This window comes from Ceratotherium simum, chromosome 24 (assembly GCF_057802395.1).
Source record: "Ceratotherium simum simum isolate JZ-2026a chromosome 24, ASM5780239v1, whole genome shotgun sequence".
Taxonomy (NCBI): Eukaryota; Metazoa; Chordata; class Mammalia; order Perissodactyla; family Rhinocerotidae; genus Ceratotherium; species Ceratotherium simum.
In genome coordinates, this window is record NC_141923.1 from 23279622 (window position 1) to 23307583 (window position 27962).

The following is a 27962-nucleotide window of genomic DNA, read 5'->3' on the forward strand; positions in this document are numbered from 1 at the left end:
CCACTAGTCGTCAGTGTTAAACCATCAATTGTGACTCAGCAGGCAGCCTGTATTCAAGTTGCTAAACTATGTTGAAAAATGATTGTAATATATATACCTCAACTCTTAGGACCCCCTGAAAGTGTACTTGGCACAAACATTGTATCTGAAAAAATGTAATTACTTAATTATTGCTATTTGAAAATTTAAATTAGAAACAGCGTTGCTTTCCACTGTTGAAAAATAAAATATGACACATTGAGTATTATATATTAAGAAATCTGTTATATTTAGCACTAAAACTGTCATTTCTATGCCTTTTTGTTGGAGTTTCTTTCATGCTTCCTATTTAGGGTTACAGTTTTACCCTCCCTCCCTCCCTCCGAAGATTGGAAAAATCTTTTTACGTATAGTAAAACAGAGACTATAATTTGATGTGAGAGTTTATTTCACTGAAATCATATATTCTCATGTCTTTTTCCACGTTTCATATTTTTATGCTATACAGAAGTGTCCCAAAGATACTTTCTCTAAATTTTTATCTTATATAGATTCAAACCTTTCTCGTAATTATCATTTTTTCTTAATAATCACTGCTTTTGTACCCTGTTGTACACCGACCCCGGTTATAATCATTTTCTGCTGGTGTTCTAATGCCGTTTGTTCTTCCTTTGGTTAATCTTGTTTGTTTGTTTTTCTTTACTTGATAGAAAAGCATTTTTTACGGCTCTAGTCTGACTTGTATTTCTAGTTCATTTACATTTCCTTTCAGTACTCTGGATCCTTTTTTTTTTTTTTTATTAAATACTGAAACTGTGGTATTATTTATTGTTGTAGAAATGAGAAACTACTTAGGTTTTTCTAGCATATCTTTGTCATATTATGGTCAAGTTAGAACAGTATTTATAGCTATAACCTTATTATGTAGTCATTTGATGGGCCTTATATGGCAGTGAGAAAAAGTTACACAGTTTCACATTTATTATCTGAGACTGAGATCCTGAAGCACGGCTAGCCAGTCTGAGTCCTGGATGGAAATCAAGTTAGAGTGATGCTGTGATTCAAAGCCACAAAGCCTGGGCAGACTCGGGTCTCTGGAGCTCCGTTTCCTGTTCTTTCCCCTCCTGACCTATGAACTTGTACAGAAGGTGCTAAATCTTATCTTTTTATCTGGTTCATCCTAAGAAGTAGCTCGTTTGATTTATTTCTTCTTAAAAAGATAGATACTCATCTTGATAAAATAATTTTAATTTTATATTAAAAAATTTTTTTTTTCCTTCGTGTCCTTGCCTTCTCTATTCTTCCATTCCTCACATGCAGTCCATCATTAAATTCTGTCAGCTCTATTTTAAAAATATTTTCTGAATTGATAACAACTATCCCCTCTACACTACTACCTCGTTCACCATCTTGTCACTCTTGTCTCCTGTCTGGGCTGGTGCAGTAGCCTCCTTGCTTCCATTCTTACCTTCTTACAGTCCTTTCCCCGCAGAATCAGGTAATGCCACATCTTTCTTCAAAACCCTTCAATGGTTTCTTTATCACATTCAAAGTGAAATCTAAAGTCCTCAGCCTTCAAGGCCCTCTGATGTGGTCCCTGCATGGCCCCCTCCCTCATTTCCTATCCTTCTTCTTCTTGCCCACTGTAGGCCAACTACCCTGGCCTTCTTGCTTTGCATGGACATGCCTCCTGCTTCTGGACATTTGTACTTTTCATTCGCAGAGCCAGGAATTTTCAACGCTGAAAATAGTTGCATTGCTTATGCCCTCATGTCATTCAGAGCTCTACTTCAGAAAGGCTTATTAACCACCCTAGATAAAATACCCCTTCATCCTGAGCCCCTTACACTGCTGTATTTTTTCTTCGTAACACTTTTCCTTAGCTCTCATCGGTCTGTCCCCCTGAGCAGGCTTCATGAAGGCAGGCACTTAGTCTGTTTTGCACATTGCTGTGTCTCTAGCAACTGGAGCAGTGCTTGGCATAGCATAGAGACCCAGTAAGTGTTTCTTGAAGGAATGAATGAATGAATGTTGCATACTATGTAGTCAGAACTATATGTAGTAAAATATTAATTCAGCCAATACTGTCATGTACTTTCTGTGTGCCAGGTACTGTGCTGGGGACTGAGGATTTAAAGATACTTAAAATGCAGTCTTACCCTTACGAGGCTCCCGGTTTACTTGAGGAAATAGAAATGTTAACAATCACTGTAATTCAATAACAGTATTTACTGCAGCTTTGCATGGGCTCCACAGTAGCCCAGAGGGGAAACAGTTACCTCTTCTTGGCCCTTTGAGAAAATTTAGGTGGAAGAGGTAGCATTTTTTGTGAGACTGTGTTTTTAAATCGTTTTAGGCAATTCTTTTATGAATATGATTCTACCCCATTGCTACATGATAAGCACTTTACCAATCTATGGCTGAAATACGTATTTAAATTCTGACTCACTATAGTTCTGATTTACAGCATTGTTCTTTGTCTTATCATTTTATGCCATGCTAATTATTTTCTTCTCTCTTTTACGTTTGTTACCTGTGGATTACTTAATATTATTATTTTTTTTTGCAAGGATAAAATAAACACTGTTTTCTGTAAGGTTGTGAAAGAATCATTAATGTCAACATGCTGATAAAAAGGAAATAGATGGAAAAGAATGATTGGCTGTTATGGGATGTGTCTTTCAAAGCTGGCTGAACACTATTTGGCACAGCTTGAAATGTGCAGGTCCTAGACATATCGTGTTCTTTAGTCTTCTTCCTTGGTCTTTTTCTTGATTTCTCTCCTTGCCTCCCTCTCCCTCTCCCTTTATTTAGCCTATAGTCTATTTTATTAGGCTTTGATCATTTCAGGTGACACTAAGTATCATAATATATAAATATTTCCGTGGAAAATATTTTTTTCCCAAAACTTCTTATAGAAGAGAAGTTAGAAGAGATCTTGGAGGTTGTGTCTTTCGACCTTGTGCTCACTCAATACTTGAATTTCCATTGACAGAGCAAACTTCCTTTATGGTTTGTGCATATTACAGACAGTCTCTACAAGCTGTATTACCTTTCTTGTATTGTGAGCTATTGAGAGTAATAGCTGGCTGGATCAAAGAATATTCCATTTTGATAATACATTTCAGGGGCCTACTATTTAATATTGATAAAACAAAAGTTGAAAGTTTGGAAGTGTATTCTACATTATAGAAGAAGTAACATGTCAACTGTTAGTGTGCTAGTTTAGGCCTTTGTATTCCTTTGAAGGGTGCAGTTTTATGAGATGATATGAAAATGTAAGTTCTGAAATTCTTATAATCTCATTTCTATGTAATTAACACGGCATGTCTCCTTAGGCCTTTTACTTTATTAAGAAAATATTACCTAAGGTTATTAATTATCAAGTGCTTGTTATGTACTTTCTACCCCTTTTCAACTCCCTGTTTCAACTGTCTTTCTCCAAAATTCTCCCATGTGTATAAACTTACATTTTCTTACTATTCAAGTGTTTTAGAATAATGTGTGGTTTTCAGGATGTCTTCCTGGGTTGATCAATTTGTTTGTAGGTTCCTTATTCCTACCCTCATTGAAATTAGTCCACATAACAATTTTTTTTGTCCCTCTTTTTTTTTTTCTGATTGTTTCTTCTCTAGGTTCCTCAAGAGTCGTTACTTATTCTTTCTCTTATAGCCGTTATGGCCTCTGACTCCTTTCTTTATTTCACCTATTCCTTTTTTTCCCCTCAGTGAAGAGTGAATTTAATACTGCCAAACTGATGTTTGTCTTGAACATATACGTATGCACTTTTTGACCTACAGGTGGTATATAATAATGTTAGGTTCTGTCCATTTATTTTCTATCGAGGTAAATTTGGTATGTAACATTATATAAGTTTCAAGTGTACAATGTTATAATTCAACACGTGTATATACTACAAAGTGATCACCACTGAAAGTCTAGTTAGCATCCATCACCATACAGATGACCTCTTTCACCTATTTTGCCCACCCTCCAACCGTCTTCCCCTCTGGTAACCACCAATCTGTTCTCTGTATCTATGAGTTTGTTTTAATTTTGTTTTGTTTATTCATTTGTTTTGTTTTTTTAGACTCCACATATGAGTGAAATCATACGGTGTTTGTCTTTCTCTGCCTGACTTATTTCACTTAGCATAATACCCTCAAGGTCCATCCATGTTGTTGCAAATGGCAAGATTTCATTTTTCTTTATGGTTGAGTAGTATTCCATTGTCTGCATATATACCACATCTTTTTTATCCATTCCTCTATCGATGGACACTTAGGTTGTTTCCATATCTTGGCTATTGTGAATAACACTGCAGTGAAATAATGCTGCATATATCTTTTTGAATTAGTGTTTTAGTACTCTTTGGATTCCATATCTTGGCTATTGTGAATAACACTGCAGTGAAATAATGCTGCATATATCTTTTTGAATTAGTGTTTTAGTACTCTTTGGATAAGTACCCAGAAGTGGAATAGCTGGATCATATGGTTATTTCATCTATTCTTTAAGCATATGTGTAGGTATTCTTGTAAAGCACCTCAAATTCTGTTTGGAAATAGTTGAAGTTTACGTTACAAATAAGTCCTGTTATTGCTCCTATGAGTTACATTTAAGTCTGACACATATTTTATGTGTATACCACATTTGACTAGATCTCAAAGTATTGTTTAATCACATTTATTTTGCTATATGTACTTATTTATTCTTGCCAATATTGTTATTGTAAATTATAACAAATAAGGCTAGCATGAATCTGTATGAGTCTCTTTGGGTAGTGCCATATGCAAATAGACATTTAATGCTGTTACTGCTATGATGATGATGAAAAATGTCTGTGTTCTTGTTGACTGAACAGCTGTCTGACAATGGACTGGGATTTTCTGAGTATGGGACTTGTTTAATTTCTACTTTATGCTTTTCTTGAAGAGTGGAATGTTTCTATCTACATTTTCAGTGAATTTATCCTAGACCATCTGTTTATAAAACCCTTTTCCATCATTATCAATTAATATTTATTGGGCAACTACTGAGTGCATAGTAATATTGTACAAACAAAGACCACTCTGCTGCAGATAGACTTATTCATTGACTTGGTACTGTTTTATTTTTATTAGAAAATAGTTAAAAAAAAAACAAAACGAAAAAACCCTCCAAAATCCAAAGGCATAAAAAAACATCCTCTAACTCTGAACAGTGAAAGATGTTGTATATTTACAGGGCATTCTTCTCAAATACATATAAAACTTGAGAAATTCTAAATAAAATTTCCATAATTATCTATGATCTTCTGTTTGTCAACAATTCTAACTCAGTGGTCCTGCATTTAGAAAGCCAAATGAAGTATCATATTGCTCTGGGATTTCTAATAAAACTATGAGTCTCTTTTTTGAGAGGAAACTACTTGGATAAAAACAGACCCTCCACTAAGGGCATTTGCTTTTTGATTTTGAAGGAAATCCTGGAAAGTGCACTTGTTGGGCTCACATTTAACTTTACTTGCAAGATTTTTGTTAAGTAAAAGATTGCATAAAAATAAAATTCATTCCAGTAAAAGCAATGGCATTTTAGGGAATAATACTCATTACCATTGTTGCTTTTGAATTAAAGAAGTCAAAAGACTTGTATGTCTTTTCAGCGTACCAACTTTGTAGGCAGTAATTAAGGTTTTGTTTTGCAGATTGGCAAATTTAATAACATTTGAAGAATGAAATCCTGACAGTAGTCAATAGGGGTTTTACTTTTGAGTTATTTTTATAGTCTTGGTAGTGGGTTTTTGCTAATTCATCCATGGTCTCTGGCCTAGTTAGTCTTCTGTGTGGCCTTTGGCTAAGGTTTAGGGTAAAGACTGTGGCCATGGTACAGAGCAAAAGAAGTTGGCTCTCATGGTGATTGAACCCATGACCTGGTTGGCTTCATTGGCACTGGGTGCCGTAACGAGTCACAGACTCCATAAACATGGACATGGTGGATCCAGTAAGTTTGCTTACTCACTGAGGAAAATAGGTCAGTAATAAGTGCCCATCTATCCCACCACATTAATTCCTATAAGAGCACTTTGGATTCCTGAAATAAACACCTTATTATAAGAAGACAAGAAAAAAAAGACATCTAGGCCATTCTCAAAGAGAAGATTTGAGTTTTATGTTTTAAAACCTCAGATATCTTTAAAGAACATTATTATTATTATTTTTTAAAGATTTTATTTATTTATTTTTTTTCCCCCAAAGCCCCAGTAGATAGTTGTATGTCATAGCTGCACATTCTTCTAGTTGCTGTATGTGGGATGCGGCCTTAGCATGGCCGGAGAAGCGATGCGTCAGTGCGCACCTGGGATCCGAACCCGGGCCGCCAGCAGCGGAGCGCGCGCAGTTAACTGCTAAGCCACGGGGCCGGCCCTAAAGAACATTATTAAGGATTACAATTACCATCAGAAATAATACCAGCGTACTTCACTACCGATAAGTCTTACTTAACTACATGATACTTGATATTACTCTACTCTTTGAAAAATAGGAATGGTTGCATCTTGTGACTCCACTCAGTATGTGCTTACCACTTCATCTGGAAAATACACAGAGTTCAATTGGCAGCAAGTTTTTAGAATTTCTCCCTTACCTTGATATTCTTAAAATCTGTATGGTGTCTTAACAGTAGTGATCACTATTGGATTCTCTTTGGACTTCTATCACACAGTTCTACTTTTACTTATTAAAAAAATTTTTTCAATCGTAGATTTGGTATAGAATTTTTATTCCTTGCTTATGGGTGAAAAATAAATTTCTTTGAACAATTTAAGTAAAATGCATTTAGCTCTTTTTGAATTAGATATTGGTTCAGGGATTTAGAATATGAATGCATTGTTTTCTGCCTTGAAAAGAAACTTATTTTTTTTTGTTTTGTTTTGGTTTTTGTTGGCACAGATAATTCCCAACTGGATGAACTTAAAGGCTAAAATTTTCCATGACTTTAGCTAGTTCTCATGTGGGAGGAATCTCTAAGTTATTTAGGAAAAAACAAAATTTAGAAATTCACAGAACTTGACAAATAAAATCTATGTTAATTTAAATGAGTCATACTAGTTCTGAGCAATAAAATCCTGCTGTATTATGCATATATATTCCTTTTTAAAATATGTATTACTCCATTGATGTTTGATGGTTTTAGAGCTGTCATTTAGGATTCCAAAAGAGAATTTTGGAAACAGACACCAGATTTCCATCTTTTAAAAAAATTCCAATGAAATAAGGTTCTCATTATAGTGTTTTATACATACTGAATACTTAATAATGATTTTTCTTGATTTGAAATATAACAAATGTCCTTAAAGCTATTTAAAAATTTTAATATACATAAACATAAGGAACTTGTAACTTTAATTTATAGCTCATGTGGTCTAATTTGGATCAGAATATCATTATATTGTGAAATATTAAGATATTTGTTTGCTGACTTTTATTTTGTACCTTCATGAAGAATTTAATTATAAAAATATAGTCAAATGAGCTATGAATACGTGAAAAACATAGACAAACCTTAAGGGCATATTACTAAGTGAAAGAAGCCAGTTTGAAGAGATTATGTACTATATGATTCCGATGATATGACATTCTGGAAAAGAAAAACTATGGAGACAGTAAAAAGATCGGTGATTGCCAGGAGCTGGGGTAAGGAGGGGAAAGATGAATAGGTGGAGCACAGAGGATTTTTAGGGCAGTGAAAATACTCTGTATGGTACTATAATGATGGATACATGTCATTACGTTATTTGTCCAAACCCATAGAATGTACAACACCAAGAGTGAACCCTGATATAAAGTATGAATTTTGGGTCATTTTGATGTGTCAAGGTAGGTTCATCAGTTGTAGCAAATGTACTACTCGGTTGAAGGATGTTGATAATGGAGGAAGTTATGCGTGTATGGAGGCAGTGTGTATATGGGAACTCTCTTTATTTTCCTCTCAATTTTGCTGTGAACTTAAAACTGCTAAAAAAAAAAAGTCCTTAAAAAAATATACAGTAAGAGCATCTGTTTTTCTAATTCTCAGTGACATGACTTCTCCATTCTTTATTATTACCTGAAAAAACAATCTGGCTTGCAAGTTTGTACCTTTAAGTATGTTACTGACCTATTGTTTGATATGAGCACAGGCTTGTTTTTCTGTAGTCTTGTTGGTTTACCAGTGAATCATCTACATGTTCTTGCCCTTATGACCAAAGGCATGCAATTCCAGCACTGCTGAGTGAGGGGGATGAGACAGGATAGCTTATGTTTGTAATTTTTTTTTGAGATTTCGGTGGCCTGTGTGGGAGTTAACATGTGACCTTTATTTCACTCCAACTCCATCATTCTTACCCAAGCTTGCTGGTCCATTTAAAATAGACAAAGGGCCTTTAATTCCCTATTTGTTCTACATTTTTGAGTGTGTCGTTTTTTAGAGCCTCTTGGTAAACATGCCTATTGTCAAAGTTGTGGGAGTTTTTATGGTCAGATGGGATGTCTACAAACATTTTCCTTTTCTCCTTTTGTCTACTTTCTGAAAGGAAAGGCTGCATTTTTTTTAAATTTTATATATAACTATGAGAATTCAGAATCATCTACCTTTAAAGAACTGCAGTAGTACAATACTCAATATGTTAGTCTTTTTAATGGAAATAGGCACGCTTAAGAAAAGAAGAAAAACTGTTGTTATTAAAGATTTAAATGTGCTCCAGGGACCTTCTATTAAGGCTCGGTGTTGTTGCCATGAACTTAAATGTGTGAGAGACAATCTGAGTCCTGGAGCAGGGCACGTAATCGCTTTATAGCTAAACTGCTTTTAAGAAAAAAACAAGCTTTAAAGGGCAAAATAACATAGTAGTAAAAATTCATTGGCATGTGATTTTTTTTCTCTTTTTATAACTGCTTTTACTGGGTCAGTTTTAATATCATTCTAAGTTGCTTGATCTAAGTCAAATGGAAAAGAAATCCAGTGCCGCCTTCCACACTTACAAAAGGTAATAAATGAGTAAAAGTTTATTATTAGTGTTTAAAGAAATGGCTTATAATTTTGATTCAGTTAGTTTTTAACATGTTTCTTGTTGAGTATTATCTGTGTTTTCAGAAGTTTTAAAGCGCATTAATGTGTTTTTACTAGAGCTTAAGAGTTAGATTTCCTTTCTTTGTCTTTCATTTTAACCTAGGTAAGGTAGAAAATGGGTTCAGTATTCTGGCCTAGACTATTACACGTGTGTGTGTTCTTGTTTACTGACGCATGGTGTATGGGAAGCAGAAACAATGTTCTAACTTAATGACATTTCTAGATGATATGGTAGAAATGTAGTAATTTCCTTTGAGTTGCTCCTCAATACCTCACTTTTGCTCCTCTACTGAAAACAACAGAATTTAAGTTCTTATTGACTAAGTTTTCTAAGACTTACATATCCCTAGAATAAAAAGAATTAAAAAGGAGGGGAGGTATTAAATAATGTTTTAGGCACAAGGTAGAGCTACAACAGAAAAGTATATTATTTTGGAAAAGTGATGTTATTAATAACTGGGCAGATGTTGAAGGCAGAAAGTGAGGTGGAAAGGAAATTTTATTGCAAATTCCTAAATATCCAGGAGCATTAGAGGTTCTTTTATTCAACTAGCTCATATATGGAAATTTGAATTTTTAAAAAATAATTGACTTTCAGAAGAATTATGTTTTTATGGGGTATAATTCTATGTACTAGACAATGCAATTTGATTAATTAAAGTTCAGCTTATTGATTCTTATTCCTTTAACACCAAGTAAAATTATTAATATTTATGCTAATTATAAGAAATGAAGATTAAATATCTATTAGTGTGAGAATGAAAATTTTATTTTTCCCACACTGCCTTTTAAGGGAGGTGGATCCTGGTAACTGATAGGTCCTTTCTTTATGAGGCAGGGGAAGTGGGGGTGTTGGGTGTGGTTATGAGTAGGTGTTCAAAATTGAGAACTGGAATAGAGACAAATTGCTCTGTATAACTCACAGAGGGAGATTTAGAAACCTGTGGGGAAGGTCCAGAAGCTGCAAAGAAACCACACAATGACGCTGGACAAGATGTAGGGGAACAGAGAAGAAGGAGAATTTCTGGTTGTGAAGTAGCCCAAGAGAATTAAGAAAACAGCCAAGGTTTGATGGGGATTTGATGAGTGTACTCCATCCACCCATATAGTCTCATGTAAATTCTGGATCACTCATTGCTGTTTTTGGTGGAAGCAGCTTATCTTGGGGTGAATGCAGAGAGGTTCAGCATTCTGCTTACTGGGCAGTGGCCTGTGAGTTAACTTACTAGGAATCTGGGTTGCATTAGGCTATAAGGTTTGATGGGGGAATATTTATACGCCGAAAAAGAACTGATAGTGTTATAGTTGGTCTGACTTTGAACTAAAACTGGTGGGTGCATCTTCAAGGATACATGCATGGCCTCAAAGTATCTACCAAAATATTTGTTAATTACTTACTGTTTTTTAATATATTTTCATATATTCTCTGATAGCCTCTCTCTGGGAGGTGGAGCTTAATTCTTCTCCCTTTTGAGTATGGGCTGGACTTAGTGACTCTCTTCTAACAAATAGAGTATGGAAAGGAAAGAATGTTAACTTTATGGTAGGGAAATTTGGCAGACACACCTTACCTTAATCAAGCGATCAAGGTTAACATCACCAGTTGTGAGTCATGTTGATGTTGTGACCCTACAATGTGATGCAATGAGAAGGGCACTTACCTCTGTGATATTCTCCTCCAAATTTATGAGCCCTGTCTAATCATGAGAAGACATGAGAAAAACACAAACTGAGGGACAGTCTACAAAATGCCTTATCTGAAGATGCTTGAAGTATCTCTTCAAAAATGTTGAGATCATGAAAACAAGGAAAGACTGAGAAACTTTCATAGATCAGAGGAGACTGAAGAAACAAGCTGCCCCACAATGTGCTTGATTGGATCTGGACACAAAAAAATAGCATTTGATACTTGAATAACATTTGTAGCTTAATGGTTTTGTAACAATGTTAACGTCTTAGTTTTGAAAAACCTACCTTGGTTATATAAGATGTTAATTTTAGTGAAAGCAAAGCAAAGGGTATATGGGAACTCTGAGCTGTCTTTACAACTGTTCTGTAAGCCTAAATTATTTCAAAATTAAGGCTTAAAATCATTCAGCAGATTTTTTTGTAAAGAAAAGACTAAAATGATGACTTGTGAAAACAGGAAAAGGTATTAACTCTTTGACTTAAACCCAAAAATAAATATTTATTTTCCAACATCACTACACCATAATTGTTTTTCCAGAAAGAAAGACAACTTGATGGTTGAGAAAACATGGTGATTAAGAAAGGTGGGAGAAATATGGAAAACTTACATGTATGAATGGTGGTGGTCAATTGGAAAGTGAAGTTGTTATTCAGAGATTATAAAAGGATATTTATTCATCCATTCAACAACATATGTTTACCACCTAAAATGTGCCAAATACTGTTAGAAATAAAATGTGATCATGACAGATGAGGTCCCTGGCCTTCTGAAGCTTACACCATAGTGACACCAAAGCTTTTGTATTACTCTTTGGAAAGATAAGCCTCTGGATAAAACAAGGATTATTTTGAATGTCTAAGTAGGTAAGTAAAAATAAGCATATAAATGAATTAGATATATTTTAATGTGTTTAATCAAAATAAGTTATGTGAACACTTGGGAAACGTTAATATATCTTTCTTGTTTTTTTGATGTAAAATTTTATAGGATTTTTAAAATGTAAGTTGGAACTCATGAGAAAGGGACAGAAATGGATTAATTCCAGTTAGTAAAATGGAAAAATTTCTTCCCTGGAGAATTTCGGGTGTTTAAATTCTTAAATTAATCTCTTAAAGTTGCAGCATGAGGTTAAATCAAGTTTTAAAAGCTTAGCAGGTGACTCCTTCTGTGTCTCTTACCTCAGTAAGCAGAGGACAGAGGTGGAAACAATCTGGAACAAGAAGAGATGCACAAAATCACATGCGAAGGATCTTAGCAACTACTGGTTGAAGGTTGCAGAGTCTTCTGAGTTAGATTTTGAACTCAGCTTTGGAAGGGAATGGTTCTTACCTTTGGGACAAGCCCTTCTTATTTGAAGTAGTTTATGGCCTCAAGTGACCTTACCTGGCTTGGGTGAGCCTTTACTGCATACTCATTTGGAGTGGCTTCTGCTCAGGACTTTGAGTCCAGAAGTGTAGGCTGACTATTACTGAGGGGTAAGCAAAAGTGTCTTCCTACCTCTTTTTAGGAGGTCTCTAATTAATGAAGTGAAGCCTGATTCAATTTTCCTCCATTCAGTTTCACCTACCTTATGTTTGTGGAGTTTAATTCTAGATTTCAGCATTAGGTTACCTGTTAGTCTTTGGTTTTTAGCATTATTGCTATTTTAATCTTGATAGGTTTCTTGTTATGTATTTTGGTGTGATTTTGGAAGAGTCTTCGTTAGAGGCTGCGACAAATACTTGATTATGAATCAAAGCCTATCAATAATAATGGGTGCACTAAACTAAACTAATGGGTTATCAACAATAACGGGTGCACTAAACTAAACTAGTATTACTAATTCTCCTTTGCTATTCTTCACTTCCTTTATTAAACTAACTTCTATAGTCATGTGTCGCTTAACGATGGGGATATCTTCTGAAAAGTACATCGTTAGGCGATTTTGTTGTTGTGTGGACATCATAGAGTGTACTGAACACGAAAAAAATTTGTCTCTTTAACATGAGGATTATTTTAGGCTGATTATTTTTAAGAAACAAAAGACTCAAAGTTTTTCTTGTTATCTCCCCCTTATCTGCCTAAAAGAATTCAGATTAAAAAAACCTGTCTCAGGAAGCAAGCTATCACCTTAGCATAACATGAACTAGGTGGTAGACAGGGAGCCTGTTTGTTGGGCTCCCCTCTGTCTTCTTCTTTTTCTGTTTGGCCAGACAAACACTTGTATTCCAAATGTTTGTTTGCTCCTTTTCACCTACCTGTGAATTGCCTTCCTTCCCTCTGAGGTCCTTAACTTTCCCCACCCCTAATATCTTCTTTTGTCTTTAGCTGAGGATGGTATTTAAGGTGAGGGCTTTGGCCGTTTTGGTTTTCCTGGGTTTCTCTCATGTGTGCATGTTATTAAACTTTTGTTTGTTTTTCTCTTCTTAATCTGTCCCATGTCAATTTACTTCTTAGACCAGCCAGAAGAACCTAGAAAGGTAGAGGAAAATTTCTTCCTCCCCTACATTACTTACACAGACCCCTATGATATAGGCTACTACGTACCTAGGCTATGTTGTAGTAATCTTATGGGACCACCACTGTATATGCAGTCTGCTGCTGATTGAAACATTGTTATGTGGCGCATGACTGTAGTTTGATGAAATTTATCAACTGCCTGAGGAAGTCTTCCTCATAATCTCACCTCTGTGGAAAAGCCCAGGCTGGTTTTTAGTTCAATGAAAAAGTATTGAAAAGGTAACCAATTTCATAAGAAAAAAGTAGGGCTAGGTTGCAATGATGATGTTGAGGAATAAGATAGTTCAAAATTTTATAAAATGAATTGATTAAAAATGTAGCAACAATTTCTTTATATCATTTTTCTTCATATTTTTCTCTCTCTTACACACGCACGCGCGTGCAACCACACACACGCACGCAGGCACGCTCTGGGTGGGGGTAGACCAAGGAAGCATGGAAAGAATAAAGATGCCAGCAGTAATTTTCAAGTTTCTAGGATAATTTTGTTGATGAAAAAATTTTTAAACACATCCCACTAGCCAAAATTGAATAGATTATGTACAAAGAGTTAAATATTATTACAAATTCCATTTACTCTACAATTTGATAACTACCTGAAAAGGATTGTTTCTTAATACTTTATCAAAGTTAACAGTTTAGTAATCCTAATAGTTGTCTTTTATTGTACATTTTAGTGCTTTACAAAGATCAGTTATTTAGTCTTCATAGCCACCCTGTAAGGTTGATATTATTATTTCAACATGGAGAAGTAGTGCCACTCAATGGTTAAGAGGCAGACAGCCTGAGTCTATGTTCTGTCTCTTTCATGAACTAAGTGAATGACCTTTGGCAAGTTATTCAACTCCTTGAACCCCAATTTCCCTCCTAATAAAATGGGTTTAATAATAACTCATGGAATTATCATAAAGATTAAATGTATGTATTCAATATAGGTAATGTATTTATTTAATACATGTTAGAAGAAGAAGAATGTCTGGATATAGTAAACACTGTAAAAGTGTTATTATTATACTCAAATCAAATTTATTTTTCATGTTGATGATATGTCTCTGCTTTTTTACTCAATTACTTTTTATTAGTGAGAGTAGGAGCCATGGCAGAGGGAGGTGTAATCTCATGGATGGGGGGCCATGTTTATTTTATATATATATGTACATTAGTAGACCCTAGCACAGTGCCTGGCACCTAGTAAGTGCACTTAGGAGATATTTCTTGGGTATGTATGTTAATGAAATTGAATACGATTGATTATACTTGCATCAAAATAGTTTTTAATATGTTTTGCTGTTTGCCTAAAAATCGTTTTTCCATTGAGCACCATAGCATAGATCTTGTTGGAGAAGACTTCTGGCAGTTTGGCTTTTCTCAGTTTAGATGACCTTTACACATACACCTTGCTAAGTCTAAATGCTAAAATTGTCAAAAAAAATTTTTTTTAATGGAATGCCTTTTAGATGTTATGAAAGGTTGCTCCAAATATAAAATTTTTTCCTTAAATTTTAACATAGAAACAAACTAAAACAAACTCTTTTGTGATTAACTTTTAAAATTTGTATTTTCTTAAAGTTCTTTTTTCCATTTTATTAAGGAGAGAAAGATGTAGAAAAGAATGCTTTCTTCAAATAAAATGTCATATATGCAATCATGATGCAACAAGCATGTTTCTATCTTGATGACACATTTTTTCAGAATTTGAAAAACTAGTGAGCTAGTTTTTGGTGTTATGTCTAAGTAATTCAGGAGGTAATATAACTTTTAAATACTGTTATTTCAGCAGGCAGTAAGCTTTTTTTGTTTCCAAGAAAACTGTTAGCTGTCTATACTCTAAATGTGTAACAAAATTCCCAAAGATGGGAAAAAGTGAAACTAAGTGGAAATTGATTAGGAAGATTGGTAAGTTGTTTATATTTGATCCCCAATGAAGTGATCTTAGGACTTCAGTGAGTGAGCAGGTTGTAATTCCTCTATATATTTTGTACAACTCGTAATCATCTTCCTTAGCCTTTTCTTAATAAATCTTAGTAGTGTCTTTCAGTTTTACGTATATTTTGGAATAATACGTATTTTCCCACCTCTTTCATTCTAGGCATTAAAGAAACAGGAAGCTAAAGCTGATGAGGATGAGGGAGTCATGAAAAATAAGCTAAAACAAACTGAAACTGAGAAGAGTCAAGTAAGATTTTGCAAGTTATCTTTCAAAGAGTGATTATTTGGGGCTGTTTGGGGCCAGTGATGTTCATTGAGTGCCTTGAAAAGTGTCCCTGAGATCACTTGTTGGAACACGGCAAAGCCTTTATGTTTTGATGTGGAGTCGCTTGGTTCAAGGGTTCTGCCACTCTCTACTACTTGCTCTTGGAAACATGTACAGTAGTCCCCCCTTACCCACAGTTTCACTTTTTAGAGTTTCAGTTACCCTCAGTCAACCACAGTCTGAAAATAATAAATGGAAATATCCAGAAATAAACAATTCATAACTCATAAATTGCCATTGTGTTCTGAGTTGCGTCATGAAATTTCTCGCTGTCTCGCTCTGTGCGGGATGTGAACCATCCCTTTGTCCAGTGTATCCATGCTCTATACGCTACTCACCCATTAGTCACTTAGTGACTCTCTCGGTTATCAGATTGACTATCGCAGCATCGCAGTGCTTGTGTTCAAGTAACCCTTATTTTACTTAGTAATGGTTCCAAAGCACAAGAATCGTGATGCTGGCAATTCAGATATGCCAAAGAGAAGCCATAAAGTGCATGCTTTAAGTGAAAAGGTGAAAGTTCTCAACTGAATAAGGAAGGAACAAAAATCATATGCTGAGGTTACTAACATCTACGGTAACTTTTATTACAGTATATTGTTATAATTATTCTATTTTATTATTAGTTATTATTGTTAGTCTCTTACTGTGCCTAATTTATAAATTAAACTTTATCATAGGTGTGTATGTTTAGGAGAAAACATAGAGTATATAAGGTTCAATACTATCTGTGGTTTCAGGCATCCACTGGGGGTCTTGGAATGTATCCCCTGTGGATAAGGGGGACTACTATACAGGTCGTTTGCTACCTTGTCTTCTGGTCACTCTCCTTTTCAAGATGTGTATTAAACTTTACCGTTCCTTGCTGGAGAACATTTAAAGAGCTTGACTTTGCTGCAGGGTTAGGAAAGACCTGTTGTTTAAAGGCTAGGTATTTTGGATACATTCATTTTCACTATATAAAATAGGCATAGTTCGCAGCCTGGTTCTGAAAAATCCTCTATTCCCAGTAAATATTAAGGACCTTTGACATATAGTCACATCTGTGAACCTATACAGCCTAGCACTTTACAGCTAGAAATTAATTCAAAGGCCAAACAACTCTCTTCAGTTTGCAAATGAGTAGTTTTAAGGATGAGCCCAAGGTAATGAATGATAAAGTGAAAATTTGCCCCTGATGTAATGTTCTTTGCTCCATATTGCTTTTTCTATTTACCATTACCTCCTTTATTTTCTTTCACCAACCTATGTAAAGTTAAATGATGCATCCATGCTGCCTTTATGGTGAGCAAGGTATGTCAGGTCATCAAGTTTGCCTGCTGGGAGTTGAGACTGCTGATATTACCCAGGCATTGTGACCGATATGGGCCTTGGTAGGTTTCAAAACCATTTTGACTGGTGTATGATTTCTTCCATCTTTATTTCTCCATAGAAAGAAGAGAATAGGTCTGATACTATTTTGTGTGGATTCTGTGATTCCATATATACTTTACGTTTTTAAAAAGATGACTTTTTTTTATGAGCCACACGTATAGTTTTTAAAAAATTGTATAACTGGGTTAAAAAATGTATTTTGAAATAATTATAGATTCATAAAGTGTTGCAAAACAAAATTATAGAGCGGTCCCATGTGGCCTTCACTCCATTTGCCTCAATGGTAACATTTTGCATAATTGCCATCTAATATCAAAACCAAGAAAAAAGACATCGTTACAATCCACAGAGTTTATGCTGATCTCACCAGCTTAATGTGCACTCATTTGTGTGTTGAGTGCATGTGTGTGTATAGTTCTGTGCAATTTTATCTCATGTGTAGATTCATGTTACCACCACCACAATCAAGATAGAGAACTGTTCCATCACCATAATGCTCCCTCATGCTACTCCTTGATAGCCATACCTACCACATGTACATTTTTAGAGGACTAATATACAGATAGTTTGTCAAAGTGAAATGCTAATTTAGAATAACTATTACAAATCTAAGCACTTAACATCTTAATATAAATTTGTGATTTCATAAAACAACCTTATTGTTACAAAATGCAAACGTGTTTAGCGTATGTAAGTTCTGGATTTTTAACAAACCTATTTCCTGTCCTATTATATTTTTCAACTTGAAATAAGCTAGGCACAGTCAGATTTTGTAGGGTATTTAGTCACCTAACTAGCATGTTTTCCGTGGATGTACATCTAATGGCAGTATTATTAGGGAAATTTTAAATGTCTTATTCTGTACTTAGATATTTAAAAATTTTAGGAGTGTTATGAATATTGGGACTATAACATATTAATATATGAAATCATCGATTGAATGAAATATACTTTGAGTCATTGAGTCCCTGAAGTTTTATTGTAATTCAGTTCATATGATACTCTATGTACTAATTTAAAGAAAAAATTGCTTTAGAATTCAGATTAAAATGATTAAGAACTGAAAGGAATCTTAGAGATTGCGTAATATAAAATCCTTATTTTAGAGATGATGGAATGGAGGCCTCAAGAGAAGAGATTTAAACAGGGTCACAGTTGAGATGGAACTGGCTGGAGAACTGAGACCTCCTGAGGTCTGGTCTGGTTCACTTTATGTTATGCAATCAACATTACTTTAATGGAAGTATTAATGTTTGTTTATAACAAGATATTTATTCTTTCATGTTAGCTATAAATATCTTCTGAAAATGTTTCCACATTTTTCCTCTTAAACTGCGCCCATAATCGATTAGTTATCTTCTGCCCCATTGGACATTTTTCTTTATCCTTTGTTGAAACTCTAGCTTGAACAGGAATTGGAGCTATCTCGAAAGTTATTGAATCAGTCTGAAGGCAGCAGAGAAACACTTTTGCATCAGGTAAGTCTATGCAAGCTATGATAATCTACTTTTAAATTAAATAAGGATTGAGTCTCCTTCTCTATTAAATGTGTTTGTGAAAGGAAAAAAAAACTAGGTCTAGAAAAACTTTTTCCTAAGGAATGTATATTAATGCACATAAGCAAAAGATGAAATCCTTTCAGGAAGATTCAGAGAAAGCTAGTACAAAACCCCAGCCCAAGTTCCCACTGGGAGAGTGTATCTTGCTGATTGCTGCTCCAACTTAGGACTTATCTCTCTCAGCATAACCAGTGGAAAAGTAAGACTGGATGTGTAAGATAAAATTTTCCCAGGAGCTTAATTTTATTCAAGGAGGCATTGGAGAGTGAAGGAGGAAGTAAAATACATAAAACAGACCTTTACATGTTCAAGTTACTCTGGATGCATCATTGTCTTATATTCACATTTTCAAAATGCTGCCTGCTCCCTTTTTAACCAAAGAGAAGGCTTAATTTTAAAGCATAACGTTTTGCAGCCCATTAGCTCATAATGGGAGTTTGGTGCTTCTGATATTTAAAGTTCAGTAACTCGAAATAGCCATCTTACATACATTGGATAAGGGCATGTGAGTTTCTAACTGCCATTCTGCCTGAGTTCAGTATAAACTGCAATTGCACCTTCCTCTGTTTTGAGGTGTGGGTTACATAACTCACTACATAATATGCTAGGTTGGCAAAGATGTCAGGCATCATAGATGTTCAGAAGGAGTATTAGATTTTGACAATCAGTGCTGAAAATACACCATAGCACCTGTTTTACAAAACCTTTAAAAATGTTCATTGGCTTTCTTCTGCAGCCAGTCGTCCAATGGAATTAATGTTGGCAGAGTTCAGAGTTCCTTTCTTGGAAAGTTTATATTTGTATTCAATTCCATTCTGATTTTTTGGGGGGACTCTGACTTGTAATTTCTAATCTCGTTTTTTGAAGTAAGAGACTTCTGTGTTCAGGTTGTCATTGTGTCTTTAGCTGAGTCTTTTTGCCACTACTTCCTTGTGTAATGGTCATTGGAGACATACCTGCTATGTGCTAGGCAATTTGCTAGTCTCTAGAAATACAAAGATGAATAAAATAGTCCGTGACCTCAGGATGTTTATAGTTTATTCAGCAGCATTTGTTGCTTATTTATTTTGAGCAGTACTTTGATATTAAGACATGCTAAATCATGATCATTTCACTTGAGTTTACCAACCAATACACCATGTTCACATGAAAGAAAATAAGTGAAAAATATAAAAACATGTAATACTTAATTGAAGGTGGTTTGGGTTAATAGAGTCGACTAAGGTCAAAATAAGGGATTTTGTTTAAATGTGAGCAGATTCTTTGTCATAATAGACACAGAGAACGGGAAAAGACATTTATTCTGTGTGGAAGGAATGGGAGGAGTAAAGAAATGGAGCAAGAGACTATTCCACTGGGCTTGGCATAACAAGAAGACTAATTTGGTTTCAACTTGTGTTTACAATAGCCCATTAGAAGTAAAATCTTTTTCCCTAGAAGGATATTTTGTAATAATTTGTAAGTTCGGTTATTCTTTTCCTGCTTTTAAAACTGAGAAAATTTTCATTTTTGACTATATGTATTTAGGTAGAAGAACTCCGTACACAACTTATGAAAGCAGAAGGTGATCGAAAGGGTTTACAACATCAAGTATCTCAGATTTCCAAGCAAGAGTCAAACCATCAGGATGAACAAGGAGATGACTGGAGGTTTAGGAGAGGTATAGTTCTGATTTGTAAATGTATGGGTTTTTTAATCTTTCTTAAATACTTCCCATTTTCAGAATTGCTTTCCTTATGTTGTGCTCTTGTCATCCTGTCTATTTCTTGATCTACTACCAGGTTTCCCAACAAGATCATCATCATTTAGCATCCAACTTTTTTTAAACAGACTTTATTTTTGTTTTATATTTACAGCAATATTGAGCAGAAGGTACAGAGATTTCCCATATACCCTCTGCTCCCACCAAAAATAGCCTCCCCTGTTATCAACATCCCCCACCAGAATGGTACATTTGTTATAACTGATGAATCTACATTGACACATCATAATCATCCAAAGTCAATATGTTACGTTAGGATTCACTCTTGGTATTGTGCATTCTATGGGATTGGACAAATATATAATGACGTGTACCTACCATTATAGTGTCATAGAGTAGTTTCACTGCCCTAAAAGTGCTCTATGCTCCACCTGTTTCTCCTCTCCTCCCAATTCCTGGCAACCACTTACCTTTTTACTGTTCCCATAGTTTTGCCTTTTCTAGAATCTCATATAGTTGGAATCATATAGTATGTAGCCATTTCAGATTGGCTTCTTTCACTTAGTAATATGCCTTTAAGGTTCTTCATGTCTTTTCAGGGCTTGGTAGCTTTTTTTTTTGTAAGCACTGAATAATATTCCATTGCCTGGATGTCCTATAGTTTATTTATTCATTCACCTACTGAAGGCCATCTTGGTTGCTTCCAAGTTTTGGCGGTTGAATAAAGCTACTATAAACTAAACATCTGTGTGCAAATTTTTGTGTGGACATAGCATCATATCCTTTGCCTAAATACCAAAGAGTGCAGTTGCTGGATAGTGTGGTAAGAGTATGTTTAGTTTTGTAAGAATCTTCCAAACTGTCTTCCAAAGTCGCTATATCATTTTTCATTCCCACCGCAATGAATTAGAGTTCCTGTTGTTCCCCATCCTTGTCAGCATATGCTGTTGTCAGTGTTCTGGATTTTGGACATTCTAATAGGTTTGTAGTGGTATCTTGTTGTTTTAATTTGCATTTCCCTGATAACATATGATGTGGAGCATCTTTTCGTATGCTTATTTGCCATGTGTCTAATCTTCTTTGGTGAGTTTTTTTTTTTTTTTTGTGAGGAAGATCAGCTCTGAGCTAACATCCATGCCAATCCTCTTCTTTTTTGCTGAGGAAGACTGGCCTTGGGCTAACATGCGTACCCATCTTCCTCTACTTTATGTGGGACGCCGCCGCAGCATGGCCTGACAAGTTGTGCATCGGTGCGTGCCTGGGATCCGAACCCGGGCCGCCAGCAGTGGAGTGTACGCACTTAACCACTACACCACGGGGCCGGCCCTGAGGTGAGATATTTGTTAAGCAAAGTCTTTGAACTATTTTTTAGTCAGGTTTTCTTATTTTGAGTTTTAAGAGTCTTTTGTATAAGACTCTTATATCCAAGAGTCTTAAGACTCTTGGATAATAGGTTTTTATCAAATATGTCTTTGCAAATAATTTCTCACAGTGTGTGGATTGTCTTTTTATTTTCTTGACAATGTCTTTCTTAGAGCTGAAATTTTTAATTTTAATGAAGTCCAGCTTATCAGTTCTTTCTTTTATGGATTGTGACTTTGGTGTTGTATTTAAAAAGTTATTGACAAACTCAAGGTTATCCAGATTTTCTCCTATCTTCTAAGAGTTTTATAATTTTGCATTTACATTTAGGTCTGTGATCCATTTTGAATTAATTTTTGTGAAAGGTGCAAGGTCTTTGTCTAGATTCATCTTTTGCATGTGGGTGTCAAGTTGTTCCAGCACCATTTGTTGAAAAACTGTCTTTTCTCCATTGTATTGCCTTTGCTCCTTTGTCAAAGATCAGTTGACTATTTTTATGTTGGTCTATTTCTGAGCCCTACATTCTGTTCCATTGATGTATTTATTTTTTTGCCAGCACCACAGCGTTTTGATTACCGTAGCTTTGTAGTAAGTCTTGAAGTTGAATAGTGTCAGTCCTCCAACTTTGTTCTTCTCCTTCAATATTACTTTGACTATCCTAGATCCTCTGCCTCTCCTAATAACTTTAGAATTAGTTTATTGGGCCGGCCCCTTGGCTTAGCGGTTAAGTGCGCGCACTCTGCTGCTGGCGGCCCGGGTTCGGATCCCGGGTGCGCACCGACACACCGCTTCTCCAGCCATGCTGAGGCCGCGTCCCACATACGGCAACTAGAAGGATGTGCAACTATGACATACAACTATCTACTGGGGCTTTGGGGGAAAAATAAATAAATAAATAAAATTATAGAATCAGTTTATCGATATCCACAAAATAACTTGCAGGGATTTTGATTGGGATTGCATTTATAGATTAGGTTGGGAAGAACTGATATTTTGACCTCGAGTCTTCCTATCCATGAACATGGAATATCTCTCCAATTATTTCATTCATCTTTGATTTCTTTTGTCAGAGTTTAATAGTTTTTTTCATATAGATTTTGTTAGATTTATACCTAAGTATTTCATTTTTTTGGATGCTAATGTAGATGGCATTATGTTTTTAATTTCAAATTTCACTTGTTTGTTGCTGATATTAGCATCAAATTTTAATGTCTTCTCTGCTTTGTTTTTTAAACCCGTTTCAATTGTCAGACCTGCTTATCTCCGAGGGCTTTCTCTCAGAAAGAGCCAGCAAAGCCAGTAGTGGATTTTTTTCCAGCTTCCTATTTCTATATGTAAATATGTGTGTGTGTGTATACTTGTCCTTGCACTTAAATTTGAAATACCTCTATGTTTTTCACTTTCTCTTATCCCAATTTTCAGTATATACAAATAATTAAAATTAAGATCCTGTCTTTTCTGTTATCTGGATAATGGTGGCAAAAATTGATCACATCTCAGAAGTGGTCATGAACCATATGACTGGCTTTTTCTTATGTGGATTAGGAACGCTTTGTGTTTGAGAATTGTAAGAATACTTTTCAAGTGGAGGTGTTGATTTAGGTTGTGGAATTTAATAACTCTGGATTTATTTCTTTTTGAAAGTTCAGGGATGACAGAAATGGTGATATTGAGATTTTATTATGGTTTCTAATAGACTAGTCCAGATTGTTCAGCTTGTAAATTATTTCAGTAATGAGGCTTCCTACTCAAATGCCTAAATTACTGGAGAAACTCTTGTAAGCATTTGATACACTGTCAAATTCAGGGAAGGTAAATATTTCTCCAGATTCCCCACACATAACTCAATATGTTGTCTGAGTTAGAATTTCCACATTGCCAGAAAATCTTCACTGGATGGCAAATTCTGACATACCTATTCCAATATATTTGCATGCCACTAAGTTTGCTTAAGTTTTATGTGATGTTATAATTTGAATATATTTTGACATCAAATATTTTAAAATTTATTTCTGAGAGTAAAATCGTAAGGTATTAGATTATTCATTAAATTTTCATAAAGGTGCACATAGGAACTCTCATTTTGTTTCATAAAAGACTCTGGTACATTTGTTATATGTTTGTTGCCTCGTAAAATCTAGTTAATTTTGGTGTAAGTTTTTGAGGACTAGAAGAATCTTACTTTTCTTAACTACTTACCAGGTTTTAAAAAAATCTGCAAGTTCTCTTATGAATGTGGTAATAATGGACTTCATCTTCTTTTAACAATTGTAGAGTTTTCATCTTTATAGAATACTAGTATTACTAAAAAAATTCTACATAGGAAATCACAATCATTGTCACACTCTGGCTGCTGTTTGTTCCTCCACCCACTGCAACATGATTTCCACTGCGCTTCTAAAGTTGACTTTGCTTAGTTTGCTAGTGGTCTCCTCCGTCAAATTCAAAGCCATCTTGCCATTACTTATCTTACTTGACCCCTGTTTATTTCCTCTTCCTTCTCAGAACTCTTCCACTGACTTCAGTGCTCCTACATTTTCCTGGTTCTTCTGCCTCTGTTGTTTTCATTGTTTGCATATGAATCTTTTTATTTACAGTTTGTCTTTTAAATGATGGTGTTGTCTTGAATCTTATTTATGGCTTTTCCCACTTAGTACTTCTCCCTAGGGGTTATTATTTAATCTTATACGTTAGCTATCATCTGTAAGTGATGAACCCTACATCGAGCTCCACTCACTTTCCTAACCTTCAGTCCTCCAGTTGGAGTAGCTCATTGGACATCTCTGTATGCTCTTCACAGAATGCTCAGTCAACAGTTTACAACTGAATTCATCCTTTCCTCAAAACCTGTTTTTATTTCCTCTCTCAATTGATGGCATCATCCTTTATCCAGATATCCAAGCCTAAAATACAAAGAACATCCGAAATTATTTCTTATTCTCTCCATCTAATTTGTCCCAATATCCTCTCTATTTATAGATCCTGATATTTCTTGAATTCACCCCATCCTCTTTTTATTCCCACTACCCCAGCTTAGCCATGTCTCATCTCATCTGTACTACCCTTTTTTTTTTTTAAATGTTTATATATTTATTTTTTTTCCCCAAAGCCCCAGTAGGTAGTTGTATGTCATAGTTGCACATCCTTCTAGTTGCTGTATGTGGGACGTGGCCTCAGCATGGCCAGAGAAGCGGTGTGTCGGTGCACGCCCGGGATCCGAACCCGGGCCGCCAGCAGCGGAGCGTGTGCACTTAACCGCCAAGCCATGGGGCTGGCCCTGTATTACTCTCTTAACTTGTCTTTTTCTAGTTCCTCTGTAATCTCTCTTCTATACTGCTACTAAAAGTTCCCTTCTAAGACACAAACCATTCATGTTGCTCTCTTGATTATACCTCTCATTATAATTTATTGAGTTCTTATTACATACAAGGCATTATGCTACTTATTTTACATTGTCTCCTTTACTTCTTACAACTGCTTTATGAGAAGGGTACTGTTCTTGTTTCTGTTTTAATGATTAAAAAAAAAAAAAGACTGAAGAACAAAGAGATTAAATACCTTGCCTAAGGTCATGTTTATGGGAAGTTGCAGACCCAAATCTTTTTCTCCCCAAACTTGAGCCCTTAACTCTTATCCTATACTGACCCATCAGTTTGTAACAAGCATTCTTCAAAATGGAGCATATGAGACAATCCTCTGGGTGTGGGAGGAGAGTGTTTGTAACACTATTTATATTTTATATGTTATAAGTATTTTAATTTTGTGAAATGTTTCATTATATGTGTATATATGTGTTATATCTATATATTTATATGTATCCATACTAATATTTTATATGTAACTATATTATGAAACATACCAAAATATTATGTCTCCATATCAAATATAATTCATGTTTCATAAAATATACATCTATGTATATGTATTTATACACATATTCATATGTATTAATATCTCCATATTTTATATAAGATATATTCATACTGTTTTATACATATATATACTAATGTATATGTTATGAAACATATCTATATCTATATATAGATAGATATACACTATGGAGATATATGTTATATACACATGCATATGTATATTTATAAAATAAAAAATATATATTTATAAAAATGAATGAATACATATATTTATAAAAGGAATAAATACATTTACACATAAACAAATGTGTGTATTTTCAGGTTGGAGACCTAGCAGGGGTGAGCAAAGTATGGCCCATGGGCCAAATACAGACTTTTGTAAATAAACTTTATTGGAATACAGGTACTCCCGTTCATTTATGCACTGTCTAGGTTACTTTTTGCAGTACAATGACAGAGTTGAGTAGTTGTGACGGACATCATATGGCTAAAATATTTACTATCTGAACCTTTACAGAAAATGTTTGCTAACTCCTGGTCTGTAGGATAATCTCTAAGCTCCCTAGCAATGCATAAACTCTCTGATGACTCTCCCTCTTCCTTCCCTCATGTGTGTTAGCTGTGTGAGCTACTGTGTGTGCAGTTACCTGAATGGTGAATCCAATTTTGTACTCCTGTGCTTTATGCTGTTTCCTTTCCCTAAAATATCACCCCAACTCCTTCTCCTTTGCTCGGTGAAATTTTGTATCCATTCTTTAAATCTAACTTAGTTCCCAATTCTTCCTACCTCACTTTCTCACCAAGATAGAGTTCATCACTGTATCTGTAATATCCTATAATATCCATTATACAGAAATATCTGTATAGTATCCATCAGTGCTCTTATCATGCTATTAAAATGCTGCTGTATCTTTCACCCAAGATGTACAATTTTGAACATTTTGATATTTCTGAAGTTGGCATGTGTCTTATGAATGATCTATAAATTTGATTTGGTCTTATTTCCTTCCTTCCTTCTTTTCTTTTCTGGCAAGAAAAGAAAGGACACTGCTGGAAAAACAGTAGTTTTAAATTGATAGTATCTATTCCAATTTTTGATGCCCTAGATTCAAGGAACTACTTTGTTTATATGTCTTCTTTTTATTCTTGAAGTGCAAACTCATAGAGAAAGGGTTTTTGTATTATTTATCTTTGAAGAAGATGGTATTACAGTGCCCTTCGCATCATAGACCAAGTATTTCATGTTGAATTAAATACTAAGTTAATTTATATTGTTCAGTGATGTAATTTCAGGTAGTCATCATCAGAATTAATAGGTTAGTGGTCATACACAATCAGAGATTTGATAGCATCATTTGTTTATGTTGCAAGAAAAGCATTTCATTGTGTGAATTTCATTAACTTTAGTTGGAGTAGCTTAGTTGAAAATTCTCTCAGTATTTTTGTTTTTGAGTTTGGTGGTAACATCGAGATTTAAGGAAAGTTAAAGAAAAAAATGTAGGATTTTCCTGAAATAAGTTTTAATATCAAAATGGAATAATGTGATAACACGGTAATGTATATATTTTAGAAAACTGTGTGAGACTTGAAACAGTAGACTAGCAAATTGTGAAAAGTCTGTTCAGTGACAGTGTTAATAAGTGAATTATGGCAGCTGGAATATTAAAACATCAAGGCTTTGTACCCTTTGAAAGTACATTCTCCTGTGCATAAAAGAACAACCAAAAGCTTTACATTTTCTCTTTCAAGGGGTTGAGCAGGAAAAAGAGGATCTGGAGAAGCAGATGTCAGATTTGAGAGTGCAGTTGAACTTCAGTGCCATGGCGTCTGAGTTAGAGGAGGTGAAGCGGTGCATGGAGCGAAAAGACAAGGAGAAAGCACATTTGGCAGCACAAGTAGAGGTGACTTTGCTATTTTTAAGCCGTATTGAAAGGGCTTTCATTTTGTTTCATAGAATTGCTTAATGAAATTTTAATATAAAGATTGTAATATTTTATGAACTCTAGTTTGGGTATAGATAATATAAATTGTATAGATGACTAATTATATATAGAAATTTCCATGGATTCATTTCTCTTTCATTTGGACCTCAAAGCCAGGAATCCATGAAACTTGGAAATGTTTTTGTTCTAGTAGCAATTGAACCCTTCCTACAGACAGAAGAGACCTTTCTTCTCTGAAGGGACAGTGAATTATCATTGATTTTGGGGGTGAAACTGGCAGAAGGTATAGCAAAAAGGTATTACTGATATTTCTTCTTTGGAACCATAAAGGTTTTCAAATCTCTAGCTGCTCCGCATGTGGTCGAGTTGTGATGCCTCCGTTAATTTAGAGTTGTGTAGTAATCATGAATGACGTGGTAACTGTGAATGAAGTGTGTAACTAGGCAGCTACCATTTCCTGCCCGCCTTTTATCTAGCACAGATGGGTTAATTATGAGAAAATATGAAAAATCAAAGGAAAGAACTTCATAAAAAGGAAATGGCTTAATTCCAATTATAATGATGCAAATTAGATCAAACATAGATGACACATTTGGAAATAGATATGTATCAGTCCTCCTCTGTATCTGTTTTCATTAGTG

General features: G+C 34.9%; 1 protein-coding gene across 11 annotated transcripts in view; it reads left to right on the top strand.

Moving 5' to 3' along the window:
* Positions 1-27962, top strand: part of CEP128 (centrosomal protein 128) — a 405817-nt gene that overhangs the window by 82992 nt on the left and 294863 nt on the right. For all 11 annotated transcript variants that reach the window (XM_087448103.1, XM_087448098.1, XM_087448101.1 and 8 more), the window contains 4 exons: positions 15345-15431; positions 18287-18361; positions 19970-20102; positions 27128-27279. In XM_087448103.1, the coding sequence (XP_087304229.1) occupies positions 15345-15431; positions 18287-18361; positions 19970-20102; positions 27128-27279 (447 nt within the window). The remainder of the gene's footprint in view (positions 1-15344; positions 15432-18286; positions 18362-19969; positions 20103-27127; positions 27280-27962) is intronic.